Below are 15,354 nucleotides of genomic sequence, written 5' to 3' on the forward strand. Positions count from 1 at the left end.
GGAAAGGTATCTAAGTTAAAAAGAGAAGATACATGAGACAATTTACCACAAAAGGGTAACATCTGTTTGGCTCCTCTGTTTTAAGAAAAAAAGAGAAGCCAAATAAATATTAGTTTCAAAAAAATAGCAAAATTAGTTCTCATTTTGACCCATACTTATTGCTTATTGCTTATTTTTCTCTTTGCTATTTCATATGAATATTATTCCTTTTATTCAATTAGGCTAATTATAAATTTACTTCTGGGTTAGAGTAGAGGTAATGAAATAAACTAGGAAGGGAACAGAGATGACTTAAGGTACCAAACTTAACTTAGCAAAATTTAACAAAAGTAGAACTTAGTATATCCTTGACCCATGCACAAGGTCTTAAAGAAGTTATCATATGTCTATAAATCTATATATAACTATGCCAGTTTTTTATCTCAACTATTTCTTTAAACTCCTCATTAGCCATCTGTGAGTGACAAGGGCTTTTACTATTAACATTAAATGTGTGCATATGGACGTGCATTTAGCAGTGTTTTCCTGCAAGAAATACGTAGGTGTTTAACAGAATAGCTGGGAGGAATAAGAAGGGGCATCTTTGAGGAATCCTGGAGAAGAGTGAAGTGCCGAAAACATCAGAAAATGTTCCTGTTTTCAGATGGGGACAAAAAAAAATCTGAAGGACTTGCTAATCATGGTAGCTCTTTGATAGCAAGATTTGTGAAGAACTCTTCTTCATTGTACATGTTTGCTGTTTTCAAATAGCTTAATTTGTATTTATGCACTGAGCTCCAGGCTGGATTTGTTGGGTAAAATGGCCTTTACTTGATGGAGAAATTTCAAAAATCAATGAATCAGTAACATAAAATGAAAATTCCATCCAAACATAACTTGTTCAATTCCCAGTAGAACCAAATGTGTGATCATCTTAGAAGAAAATTGTGAGTTCTAACCTCTAACATTAGTCTGAACAGGCATGTTTGTAAATATAAAAGTTACAGTATTCCCTTATTGAATCTAGAAGTCTAGTATGTAACACCTGTATGTAACAACCCAATCAAACACATACCTCTAACCTGTCTGAAGTAAGGGTAGATGACACACCAGCATTTCGGAATTAGTACTGGACTTTGTTATTTTAAAGAAACCCTTGATACATTCCCCTCCTAAGACATTCCAAACAAAAGAATAAAACTCATGTTGACTAGCTCATGAATCCTTTTCTCATGATAGCTATAGCCACATATACTTTATGGGTAGAAAATTGTTATGGGATATGAATAAATTCTAACCATTTGCAAGAGTTTGCTAAAATTCTGCTTGCCTCTATTTATATCACCATATTCATCAGTGTTTTGCTTTGGTTTATTATGGAAAAATATCTTCAATTTTTAAAAAAAAAAATCAGAAACTTTGAATTATAAAGTTAACAAAGAATTGATAAATCAATAATTTCATGTTATCTCTTTTAGGTAGCACAATATTTAGGAAGATTTAAAAATAATTCAGGCCTGAGAATGCATAGCTCTCATGTCAAATAATTGCTCACAATCTGCAAAAAGGACCTGATTAATGATTGTATATGGGCTACATTTGGTTTTCATTGTAGCTATAATTACAATGAATTAGGACAGACCCATACATTAAAATTTCTTTGTGGATCATTAGAATTACTACTACTACTACCATTACTACTGCTGCTAATAGCTAATGTCCTCAAAATGTTGTACACCATTTTGCTCCAAGGGGAATTGCAGTTTAATTCTATCAAAGCAATCACAACATATATAACAAGTTCAAAGTGTCCTTTATGCATACTCCTTGCATGAAACTCTTGAAAGCTCAGATCTGCAATAACTACTGGATCATTGGAAGTGCTTATACTTTCATTTTCTTTTGTCTGGTTTAAGAGAAGGCATAGAGATCTTGCCACACTGAAGTGTTTTTCAACTGTGTCATTTAATGAACACCAGAAAAAGGTGGAAAAGCCAGTGCCAGTGTCCTCTATTGCAGCATGATTCACAAGCGATTCCAGAATTCTAATATTTTCTGCATGAAACCTATAAAGGTGTCAACTGGGGCTACAATACTCTGTAACAAACCATTTATTCTAAAAACTCCCAGTTTTTAATCTTATCTGAATAAATGAGGAAGTGTTTGACCAAAAGGGCTACTTGCCTGAGACTTCCGCTTCTTCTCAAACCCTTCCCACCCTCTCCCTGTGTACTAGCACTGTCACTTCACAGAAGACAAACAGCTACAGGCTTTTTATCCTGAAGGGGAAATGACACACAGCTAATAAATCAGAGAATGTGCTTAGTCTGCTCCTTTGCCCTCCACTTTTTTAAAAAAAAATTAGACAAGTGACAGGCTTTTTGCAGATGAAAGCAGACATTATTTTCCCAGGGAGACCTGTGTCTTAAAAATCCCCCCTGCTGTTGTACTCTGATAACCTGCACTCTCTCAGCATCATTAAAGATTATCAATATGCTCTTTAAGGCTTTCTTAGTCATGGGAGATGGTTGCCAAGGTAACTAGGTCCACACAGGTAATCTCCTCTCTTTTCTGTGACTATTCTGAAATTAGCTTTCATGCCATGTTTGCACTATAACCTCATTAGCTCTAAACAAATCTATTATTTTCTTCACAATTATTAGGGAGAACATGGTGTCAGCAATTTTCAGTGATTATCACAAAGATGATGTTTAACAAACCATCACGGTTTCAAATAATGCCTGGGATGAAATGTACAGAGCACATGTGGACTTTTTCTTCTTACACAGTGGACATATTTTGAACAACAGGTGGTTGTTCAAAAACATTACAAATAGCATTCAAGAATTTGCTTCTGAGGGAGAGATACTAATGAATTGCCATGTTATTGTTACCCTGATTTATCAAATTCTGTATAAATACTAGTTGATCTTACTACTAAATAATTATGAACAGCATCTAAGAAGTCACCTGGAGATGAACATAAACACAACAGCTGTTTTGAAAAGGAGTACCTGTGGGAATAATGCTAGGAAGATGATGATTTTCTTTTCAAGATATAATTGAATAGGGGGTAGTAGAAGAAAGCAACCACAATATCTAAATAAGAGAAATTTGGTTGGTACTGACTTTATTGTTAGCTTATCATATTGGCACTAATATTTTACAGTATCCTGTCAACTATTCCATACTACGTTGTCATTCATATATATACCTTATAGAATAGTTATAATCAGCAGTAAATGGCCAGAGTCAGTAATTCTTCCTATCAGTATATAATTGCTGAATCATGATTTCTTGTATTAGGGAGCTGGCACCAAGCTACTGAGAATCTGCAAGAGATTATTCTGGTCTATTCTGTCATCCACATCAAAGATCTTGGGGTATAAAATTAATGTGAAATAAATAAATGAGCAAACTTGTTTTTCCATATGGTCATTTTCTCAACTATCTCTCCATGTTACCTTGAAAGTTTATCTGACTATTCAAAACAGAACACAAGATAACATAATTAGATCAGCATTTTAAAAATGGTGATCCATGGCCTTTATCCAGACTTCATCCTGGCCAGGTGATACTATCTTAACGAGCTGAACTACTGTTTGTTCCCAAGACATGATCAGTCAAAATGCAATCAGTTCACTTCACTTTTTCAAATGAGAGGGAAAAAAACAAACAAACAAAAATAAACCCAAATACATTTTTATAGAATTGGATGGAATGAAGGCTTCTGACATTTAACCTTAGTTACAAGGTGGTAACATTCAAGTGCCTTATCTTTCACTGGTTTGATTCAACAGCCTGCAACATCTCTGGCAATATAAAAGGAATTCCTCATGATGCAAGACAAGGCAAAAAAGCTACAGAGTAATATAAGTAACCCCTTATGCATGTGCATACCACTGCCCAGTGACACTCAGCTGCCTGGCGGAGGTGGTGCAGGCGCCACATGCTGTGTGTGCATGTGCAATTGGCCTGTTTGCCTCAAAAAGTGATAAGGAACACAGGTGGATGGGCCAAATGACCCACTGTTCTGGTATGGTAGCCGTTGCTCCCAGCTACCACCAGTATACCTGTACCAGGCTGTACCGCCCAGAACCCACCACTGATACGACGTGGGTAAATAGACATAAAACAACATTGTAAGGATTAGGTGTTCAGCAGAATGGTGGCATGAGACATGTCCCTGTCTCTAGATGTTTTGGCATGCAATGCCCTATTAGTAGCATTCCAAGGGGAGGAGCTGAAACAGTTTATGTCCAGAATGTGAGAATTCTGTAGATATTTTCTCAGTCCTCCTTTTGACCTGCACAATATACAGCTTCTCAAGTAGAAGCCAATGGCCGGTGACTTTGTGGGTGCCCAAAACAAAGATGGCAAGACACCATCAACAAAGATATGCAAGTCACGGCCCTGCGCCATGGAGACGCAGCTGACTGTGCAAAGTGGCATTCAATGATCCAAAAAGCAGATCCTGCACTTGCTGGAATACGAGAAGAAGGAGGAAGAAGAGGAGGAGGAGGAGGAGGAGGAGGAGGAGGAGGAAGAGGAGGAGGAGGAGGAGGAGGAGGAGGAGGAGGAGGAGGAGGAGGAGGAAGAGGAAGAGGAAGATACAGGTCCTCAATGGAAGGCAGGCTGGTTGCAATTGTTTTTTTTTCCCTGCAGCTCTAACTATCCGGTGGCGTCTATACCTGTCCGGTGTAAATAGTTATCAAAGTACAGATGACAGACTCAATAATTCCTCCATAGATTTGTTAAAAAAAATTATCAAAAGTAAAAAATAAATCTCAACAACTTGATGTAGAAAAAGAGGTTTCGCTTATAAGGAAATAAGAATTTCAGGAAACTGTAGGCTACAATAATGTAAGCTATACACTGCCACAGTCCAGACACTATTTCAACTCATATCAGCTTTAACATGCTTCAGACACCTCTTAAAAGGCCTTTCCTATGAGTGCTACAATGGTATGTTTTTAATAAATATTTTTGAAATTTATACTTTAAAATTAATTTTATATTTTATTAAAATATATGAACATTATTTCAAGATGTCTTTTGAAAACTGTGAAGAGGACAGACATGGATTAACTTTAAATGTTTACATACATAAAATAATGACTGACCTTCTAGTACCACTTGAACATAGTCTTGTGCAGACATCTTGTCTTTGCGTACAAAACACTGGTATGCCCCACCATCACTTTTGGACATGCCATCCATAATAAGAGTCTCATGATTGATCCCAATGATTCTCACATTATTGCCAGTATTGATGATTTCTCCATTTCGATACCAGAAGAGTTCATGGTCATCTGTTCCAGACACACTGCAGGACAAGGACACACGACTACCAACGCTGCTCTTAACTTTCCGAGGACTGATGGTGGCTTTTAGGGGCTCTGGAAGAAGACATCAAATTCAGTCTTTTTATTTTGGTTACTGATGAGCAAACCAAAAGAGTAATGTTTAACTCACTGAATACCAATACAGGCTATAAATGATAGAAAGGAATCATTTTTAAAAAACACTTCAAATAGCAATCAGAAAGGGTAGGTCAAATGGAGCAGTAAGATAGAGCCTAGAAAATGGCTGCTCTATTTTCAGTTTGTAGAATCTTCTCCTTTTTGCTTATACCTAAGGTGACCAGACGTCCCGATTTCAGCGTGACAATCACGCTTTATAACAATTTTTCCCGTTTCCCGTCGCGTTTTTAAAAAGTCCCGGTTTTCTGGCTTCATGTTGAAAGCCCAGTGGATTTGCTTAAGAAATCCTAACCGGGGCAAGACAAAAGACACTCTGTCTAATCCCTCTCTCTGTCTCAGTACTTTCATTGAAGATATTAAAACTTTAAAGCAAGAAAACGGACCTCCCCCCCCGCGTGCCGCTTTTACTCACTTTTATCAGAAAAAAAATGATCTAGTACCATAGAGCTGCAGGAAATGGCTAGAGAGGTTACTTCCTGGATTTTCTGGAGGGGAGGGGCACGGAGGTTGGAGGACTGCTCCGAAAAATGGTGGCATTTTTCCCTGACTAATTTCACCATTTCAATGTGCTCAGTTCTTTGTATTAACATCTACATCATTCTGGGTTTACTTGGAGTGCAAGCCTGCTGGTAAGTGGGTTTTTTTCTTTTATTTTTTAATGTATTTTAAAATAATATTTTATTTATTGTGCATAGGATTTATTAAAATAGTTTTATTCTGTGTGGATTTAAGTTAAGAACTCCCTGTTATTAAGCTTTCCTCAATTAATCTCTGAGTAGATTCCCACCAACTTCAAGATCCCAAGGGCACATCTTGGAAGTTACACCTTTGCTTAGTTTATAGATGATGCCTTTCCTTAAATATGAAAATAAATACATTTATTGTTCAAATGTGTACATCTCAATAGAAATGACTCTCAGGGGTGACAACAATCCACTAAAATAATAATATAAAACAGTAATTACAAAAACAGGAGAAACTGTTATGAAAATTATTATTAAAAAATAAAGAATAAAAATGGAGTTATTAAGTATATTAATTGCAGCAACCACAATACAATACCTCGGTCCTTCTTTTCATTAAACTAGACATACCCATTCCAAGGAATTAAAAGACGCTTGCTCCTGGGGAGGAAAGCTATGGCAAATCTAGACAGCATCCTAAAAAGCAAGGTGAGCAGATTTTCAATAAAGAGGGACACCTTTGACTGGGGGTGGGGGCTTGTTTAAAAATTTTATACGGAGGAACAAAAATTTTCATACAACGCAAAAATAGTATTGTAATATTTTTTTTTATTTCAACATAACTACAATTTACAAATATAAATTGTAACTGTTGCCAAACATCAAAATTTTGATCGTGTAACCATGAGGATGCTGCAACGGTCGCTAAGTGTGAAAATGGTTGCTAAGTGTGAAAAATGGTCATCAGTCACTTTTTTCAATGCCATTGTAACTTTGGTCACTAAGCCCATTATACCACCTTTCTTGCGACAGTTCTTAAGTGAATAACTGCAGCTGGTATTTTGTATTTTGAATAGAATGTTTTTTTAAATTTTAAAAAAGATTCTATCCAAAATACAAAATACCAGCTGCAGTTATTCACTTAAGAACTGTGGCAAGAAAGGTGGTATAGTGACCAAAGTTACAATGGTATTGAAAAACGTGACTGATGACCATTTTTCACACTTAGCGACCATTTTCACACTTAGCGACCGTTGCAGCATCCTCATGGTCAGGTGATCAAAATTTTGATGTTTGGCAACAGTTACAATTTATATTTGTAAATTGTAGTTATGTTGAAATAAAAAAAATATTACAATACTATTTTTGCGTTGTATGAAAATTTGTGTTGCTCTGTATAAAATTTTTAATCAACACCCCCCCACCCCAGTCAAAGGTGTCCCTCTTTACCAATCTGAAAATCTGGTCACCTTAGCTTATACCATTAGTCATATGCAGAAATATACTCATGTGCAGTTTAGTAATGGTTTTATTTTGAGCATGCTCAGCAGTGTTTCTTGAGTTAGTTTTTTTTACCAGATATCTAAGGGCTTGTTTTAGGCACTTTAGTTGGGAGAAATCTCATGTTTTAAAAGAAGCAAATGTTAATGATCTTATACTCATGCAGATCATCTAAGGATAATTTTGACACTCAAACCTTTGTACCTTCTTAATGAGCTAGCAAGATCTATGAATCTTTGAAACAAATAAACTACCTATCACAAATCCATATTCTTGTTTGGAAATAGAGATAATGAAAGTAGTTGTTTTCTTTATACAGGCAAATGTTCGTTTCTAATAGATAAAGCATAGGTGGTATTCTATGAGCATAGAGGTTTTGCATAGTAACTAAAAGTAACTTTACTCATAAATTATTAGAAATACTTTATAAAAATATTATGAGGGCTATTGGAAAAGATTTGTTCTCAACACTATGGCAAACATGTTGACATACATTCTGTATACACATGGGACATGTTCTCAATAACACCAATTAAGGTCTTCTTAATCTATATCATTTTTGTGAGATACGATAGGAAACAAACAAGACCACTAAGCCCTCCTTAGTTTTGCCTTTAGACAAATTGTGAAGAAAAAAAGCAAATGATGTTCTGGTAAAAATTTAGAGTACATTCTTTAATCAAATGTGCCCTGAAAACAGATAAAACTGGAAGATTATGCTTCAAAATTAAAAGGTGATTTCTAAGCAAAATATTCCTGTCAAATACTGAAAGTATTTTTTTATTTTTTTATTTTTGTCTTTTCAACTTCTTTAATCTTAATATATACTGTATATAAGAAGACTTGAATTCTTAATAAGTTAGTGATACTTATTCTGGAGAAAGCTTTTAGCCCACATTTTCCTTCTACAATCAAATTATCAATGGTAAAAGGACTTCCAGCTGATGTCTCTGCAATATCAGATGCAGGGAAATGGGTTTCCATATTCCCTGTGCTGAGTTCTCCCTGTTTGTGGGCTCTGAGAGAAGCCAAAGGTGCCTTGTAGGGGTGGCGAAGCTAAGGAGGGTGTTCTGACAGGTCGCAGGAGAGATAGCAACTCTCCTGCTGAATCCCAGGCTTTTTCCCCTTTATGCCATGGTGAGGAGTAGAGGCAGCCTAAACATGGCTGCCACAAAGCTGGGACAGCCGAGAAACACCTAAGAACTGTACTGGTGTGGAGTCAGTGAACAGTGTCTGGAACTCAGGGAGAAGAATCCTTTTAATTTAAAACTTAACCCCAAAAGAATATCCAGGAAAAGAGAGGTTCACTGCTATTTTTAAAAGCAGTGATTTAACATTTGAGAAGAATTTCAAAACTGAAGGAAAAAGAATCAAAGGGAGAAGGCAAAAATCTTTAAAAATACAGAAAATTGGATTTCTAAATTGGACAGACATTGTTTTGGATAGGCATTTCAAAATGCTGGAACTATTTACTTAAAAAATTAACATCACCTTTATATTTTGGATTGTTACCATTAAAATTGGATAAAACTGAATATTGAAATTTGACTTAAGAGTGCCACCTGCTGACAAAAGGGAGGCATAACACATTCTCCAAATCCTAAAATCCGAAATTATCCACTAGCAAGAAATGAGTGGAATTTGGAAAGAGATTGTATTGATAACTCAGAGTATTAAGGATACTTTGACAAGAAGCTACAAGGAGATTATTAATAAAATACAGAGCATAGATGAAGACCTGGAAAATGATACAAAGGACAAAATGCCCAGGAAGAGGAGGAGCCAATTGAAAGAAAAGATGAAAAAAACAGAACAGATAAACCAAAAAATAAAATGAGATGACAAGAAGAAGATAAACAACAAAAATAATAATGAATGATGAAACAAGCTGAGGGCAGAGTATTTTAATGGAATTAAAAAAGGAACTGGAGTTGCAGGAAGACTTTTTGGGAAGAGAGATAGGGGCAAGAGTAGATATTTTGAAAATTAGATAATGGAATAGGGCAGAGAAGGGGAAAATGTTTAAAATAATTGGTCAAGAAGTAGAAGCAGATAAAGATCCAAGAGAGGAATATGGGAGGCAAGCTAAGAAACGAATAATTAAAGTTTTAAAGCGGACAAGAAACAATTAATAGAAAGGGAATATTTTTAAATATAACAGTAGCCTAATTAAAAATTAGAATAGGGATGGAAACTAGAGAGAGAGAGATTAATGGAATATACATTTTTATATAATAAGGTGAAGTAATAACAAGAGGGGAAATCAGAACTTGAACGATGGTAGTATTAAGCATGTTTGAATAATATGATTGGCAAAAAAAAATAACATATTGAAATATTGAATAACTAAATAATGAAAGATTATAACTCAACAAAAATATGTGTATTATTACCAGAACTATATAAGCTAGTCAAACTTAGTAAATATGATGAATATTATTTTAATTGATTAAAATGTAAGACACTCAGGAGGTGCCCCACTTTTCACGCATTGATATATTTGTAAAAAAATAAAGAATAAACAACTTGGGGAGGAGGGAAAAAAGGATTCCAGTTGTCACCTTTCAAGTAGATCAGAGCAGAATGGGATTATTTTTTTTGAGGGGGGGGGAGACTGCCTTGTAGGAGCCAGCAGTGGCCAATCCATTGCATTCTATGTTAGTATTTCACCAAGACTATACCAAAGTATTCTGAACTAATATGGGTAAGCAATTCAAATAATTATTTCTAGTATTGCGTGTAAAGCAGAGAGTTTTCCTGAGAATAATAAGGTAGTCTATTTCGGTAATGAGGTATTAAATGAAGACCTGCTAGCTAGTTCTGCTATTTAGTACTTAGTACTAGAAGGCAAATGAGTGCCCTGGGAGTCTGCTGTGTAAGTTCTCCACACAACTCAGAACTAGGAAGTTATAGAAAGTTCTTGGTCATTCAAGGAGCCTATATGTGCAGCATATGCTTTCAAGTTTGACTCCATTAAACAGAATTTTGATTGTATTCTAATAATCTGCAGACACTTACGTTTTACATGCAAACGGCCTATCACTTCAGCTGTACCATAACTGTTCCAGACTTCACACACATAGTTGCCTGAGTCTGATGGACGTGTATTTTCTATCAGAAGGCCTGTCACCATTGGCCGGAACCGGCTGTCAGGTTCCCAGGGAACATTGTCCTTCAGCCAGCGATATTTTGGTGCTGGGTGTCCAGATGCTTTGCAAGGCAGCTCCACTTGCTGTCCTGCCATGGCTTTACGATGTTCAAACCCATCCAGAATAGATGGAGCCGAGTTTGCTGGGTCTGGAAAACAGAGTAGTTACATCTTAGATGCCCAATAGAATTAACTGATTGATCTATATGAACATATAGGAAATCTGTTTTTTTAAATCTGATGCCATCCAGATGCATTGACACTGTAACTCAAATTTCATGTTGGCCATACCCAGCTCATTTGGAAGCCAACAGATTAGTGAATATTGATGTTGATCAATATTTAGTTAGTGCCAGTGCCTTGGAGACTTGGTGAAGAAAAAACAGGACCACAACATTTCTATTCAATCATTCCCTATTTGCCCACTGTAAAGAATTAAAATATGAATAAGCTTGATAAAATGAGTGCTTGTAAAAAAGTTTCTACTAATTTAGTTTTCATCCCATACTATAGATATCCATTAAATAAGTTCTCACAGTTTTTCTGGAGTTGATTGTAAATTTTCTATTATGATTTAAAATACTACATATGCTGGATCAGAGTATTAAATTGTCTCTGCTTATATGTAGGATGTAATATCCAGAAAAACATTATCAAAAAAGTGCTATAGGTTTTCTTTGATCTTGCTCTCTTAACAATCACATGAAAATACTGGGGAAATATCACTTGATGTACTATATGCCTTCGGATGTGCAAAGGCTTACAGAGCTCCCCTACAGTATGGAGGTTTTTATATAAATTCATTATGTGTGCCAGTTGTGCCAGTTGTCCTGGATTGAAACGCTCTGTTTATAATCAGTCATGCCTTAATCCCTTCCCATTTGGATTACTGCATTGTGCTTTTCAAAGGGCTGCTCTTGAAAAGCATTCAGAACAGAAGTGGGATTCAAATTTTTTTACTACCGGTTCTCTAGACATGACTTGGTGGGTGGGGCAGGGGAAGGATACTGCAAAATCCCCATTTCCTCCCCACTCCTGGGGAAGGTTTCTGCAAAATCCCCATTTCCTCCCCACTCCTGGGGAATGATACTGCAAAATTCTCATTCCCACCTCATTCCAGGGGAAGGATACTAGCAAATCCTCATTCCCTCCCCACTCCTGGGAGAAGGATACTGCAATATCTCCATTCCCTTCCCACCCCACTAAACTGTTTTCCAGCTTGTTTCCTGTGCAGGGCAACAAAAGGAGACCCAGCTCATCAGCTGGTAGGCAGCAATAGACTGACCATGCTGATCAGCTGGGAGGCAGCGAATAGATTGATTGGGTGTCACAGCCTTATAGGCTAGGCCTCCCTGCAACCCTCTGGGAGCAAAAATGGGCCAGGGGGGCGCAGTACCCCCCATGTGCCCAGGTTTAGGCATAGTAAGCCTCCCTGCACTTACCCGGGAGCCAAAATGGGGCACGTGGGGACTCCTGGAAGGGGCGAGGCAGGCAGGGCCAGCCAGAGGTGGTTTTGTAGGTTCTCCTAAGTATTCAAAATTTCCACTACCTATTCGCCAGATCTGTTCTAAACTGGCTGAATACCACCTCTGTTTCAGAAGCTTTAATGGTCTGAAATGTATACATCAAGATTCAGTCACGGGATACCATTGTGGTTGCCCTGGCTCCCATTAGTGTTCCAAATGCATTTCAAGGTGTTGTAGAGGACATCACTTTTGAGAAGGGTAATCTAGCCAAACCTTTATCTTTTCATAATGCATACTACTTTGGGTACAGTATATCTGATTGTTAATTCTGCTGACTGAAACTGACAGGAAATAGAGACTGATAAAATCTGGGGTGCTATGGTTTGTTATTCTGCTTCTAGTATCTGGCATGTTTTACAAATGGCAAATAATGAGTATCATAAGACATACTAAGGATATCCATATACAAATTAAAGCAGAGTACAGAATGTTTTCTTAATATATAATTTTTTCCCCAAAAAATGCCCATTGCATACCTGATACAAAAAGTCTAGCACTGTTGCTCTGACGTGTTTCTCCAGTGTATCTGTGCCGAGTGATACATCGGTAATTATACAATCCATCTTCATTCTGTACATCTATAATATACAAGGCTCCCGTGGATGTGATGAGAAATCTAGATCCTAAACAACATAAGAATATATAGATTTTAAAATATGAAAGTGTATTCTCTTATCCAGTATAACTGAAAATTTTACTAACAAGTATTAAGGATACCCATTGTTGACAGTTCAATTTTTAAAAGATTGTTGCATTAGCATTATTTAATTTAAGCACTTTTTCTAAGCAAATGAAAAAAATAATAAATAACCTCTAGTTATTATAGAATTAATCAATACACATTAAGTCAATGTTCATCATAGATGACTTAGGCACTGTAAAGCTATTTTAAGTAAAACAGAACATTTCTATGTTTGCGCTACCTCTGAATACAAAGCTGAGAAACATGTTAATTATATCAACTAATACAGGTAATTACATATGATGATATGTGCAATAACATAGTTTTGGGAAAGGAAAGAAAAAAATTGGAAGGAAAATGAAGAAAAGCCAACATGCATAAAGATGAATTCCTTAAACATAATTTATACCCCACCCTTTCTGAAAATAGGTTGTGCCAGCATCCAAGGGCATTCACTGATATTTTATTCATATAAACTTTTTGAAGTTTTTCTAAAAACTATTGCCAAAAAGATGGCTTAAATTCAGATGGAACATTATACCCCTTAAGCAGCTCTGCAAACATTAAAGATGATGGAAAGGCCATGAAGCTACTGCCTTTGGCCTCGTGCCCTCCAGTTTATTTGAGACTGCTATTCCCAGAATTCTTCTCTTGTGAGAATGAAGATAATGTAAAAGAAAAGTTAGTGAATAACCTGCACATGAGTGTGGCCTAATGGTCACATAAAGGATGCTGGTAAGCAAACTAAACTATATGAAAGACTACAGGAGTGAGAAGTGAGAGTGAGAAGGAGTGAAAAGGATTCGACCTGTTTTTTTCTATTTTTCTATCATCATCTAATATATCATGATATATTGATTGATATCTATCTGCCAATGTAATAACCAAAGTACTGCAAAATATAAAACTACATGTAACAATAACACCAGCAATAAATCTTATGGAAATTCTAGGACTAATCAATAAATTCTATGGCAATTCTAGGACTAATCCGTGAATATTACATGGATTTCATAAATGACAATCTGATAAAAATGATATCACTATAATAATTTGAAAAAATATTCATAGTAAACAGACTTTTAAGCAGGAGCAAAGAAGTTTGTAGTGCCATCTGACTGACCTAGCAGTAAAACTTTCAACAGTATTTAAAATACTAAAGAGAAAATGTCAAATCAAAAGAAATAGGAAGTAGGGGAAAAAACCCAATTACCCTATCAAATCCAAGGCAAGTGTACAATAACAGCTTTCATAACTGCAACCTGTAAGGATAACATTTACTTGCCTGCAGCAATTTTTAAACTTTTTAAAGCCAAAGTGCTACTAAGTGTTTTGCTGTATGGCATTTAATATTACAGGTGTAAGAACATCTGTGCGTTAGAAGTTGTGTAATCTAAATTTTAGAGACTTGTACTCGATGTTCCACATTCTGTTGTTAATGTACTTCTCTAGCTAAAATCTGGCTGGCTGTCAGATTGGGTTTGATTATGACTTTGCTAGTTTAAGTACCGGTTTCAACAAATTTGGGAGTTCTGATACACAGACACTAGTCTTCTTGGAAGAAACAAGTAATAAATGACATAGTTCATTGTAAGTTCATTCTCTCCACCCACCCCCAAATTTATTTTAACTTGCACAAAATCCCAAGAGAGCCCAAGCAGAAAATTTTAGATCTCGAGTCTCGACTCACAAAAACAATCCAGGAGATATGCCTTCTCCGTTGCTACACCTGCTGCTTGGAACAAACTCCCCCAAGAATTTGGGCAGACCCTGCCCTATTAATCTTTTCTAGAGCTCTGGAAGCCTCACTTTTTCTCTGTCCACTAGACCAGGATAATAATTTCTAGGAGAGTGAGAATTTGTTATGTATAAACTCAGCCATGTGAATGAGTGTGCTTGGTTATTTCGGCTTTGTATTACTTTTGCTTGATTTTGCTTATGTTTGATTTTTTTTAATGGATGGACTCTGAACAGAGTCATAAATTATGAGTTAATGTTCTTATAAATTTCTTAAATATGAAATAATACACAAATGAATAAAGCTATCAGATGTAAAGTGAGTTGTGGGTTAATATTGGTATTACTTGGTTAAGTATTTATAGTCTCCTTTTAAGAAAGTTGGCTGATATTGTGGTTACAATTTATTTTTAATCAAACAATACAAGAAATAACTAAAGCAAATAAAATGTGCCCATATATAAAATAGCAACATCAATTCATACTTGAAGCAGTGCAAAATAGAACTGAGTACTTTTTTTAAAACAAAAGATGAACATCTAAGTAGAAATTAAAATATTTATAAACAAGGTTTAATATCCATACAGTTATGTTATGAAGATATGTTTCTCTTAAATTGCAAGCTTTCATTCTTCAGCTCTTATCAAATGTTCAAAACAGCCAATTTTGCAGTCTATTCACTAAAACTGCCACCAAGTGCATATTGCAAATAGAGATTATTCAAACTTCTTCACATCAATCTAACAGATGCTTTTCTTATTACCACAACAAAGAATGATGCTAAATTTTATGTACCAGATTTAAGAAATCCTGTTATTAAACTGTGAAAGTTGTC

General features: G+C 35.9%; 1 protein-coding gene across 1 annotated transcript in view; it reads right to left on the bottom strand.

The window, feature by feature from the left end:
* The window catches only part of DSCAM (DS cell adhesion molecule), a 320,316-nt gene that overhangs the window by 164,810 nt on the left and 140,152 nt on the right, over positions 1–15,354 (bottom strand). The window contains 3 exon segments of the mRNA XM_032219921.1: positions 5,103–5,378; positions 10,445–10,723; positions 12,577–12,723. Coding sequence (XP_032075812.1) covers positions 5,103–5,378; positions 10,445–10,723; positions 12,577–12,723 — 702 coding nt within the window.

The sequence above is a fragment of the Thamnophis elegans genome, chromosome 6 (assembly GCF_009769535.1).
Source record: "Thamnophis elegans isolate rThaEle1 chromosome 6, rThaEle1.pri, whole genome shotgun sequence".
NCBI classification, from domain to species: Eukaryota; Metazoa; Chordata; class Lepidosauria; order Squamata; family Colubridae; genus Thamnophis; species Thamnophis elegans.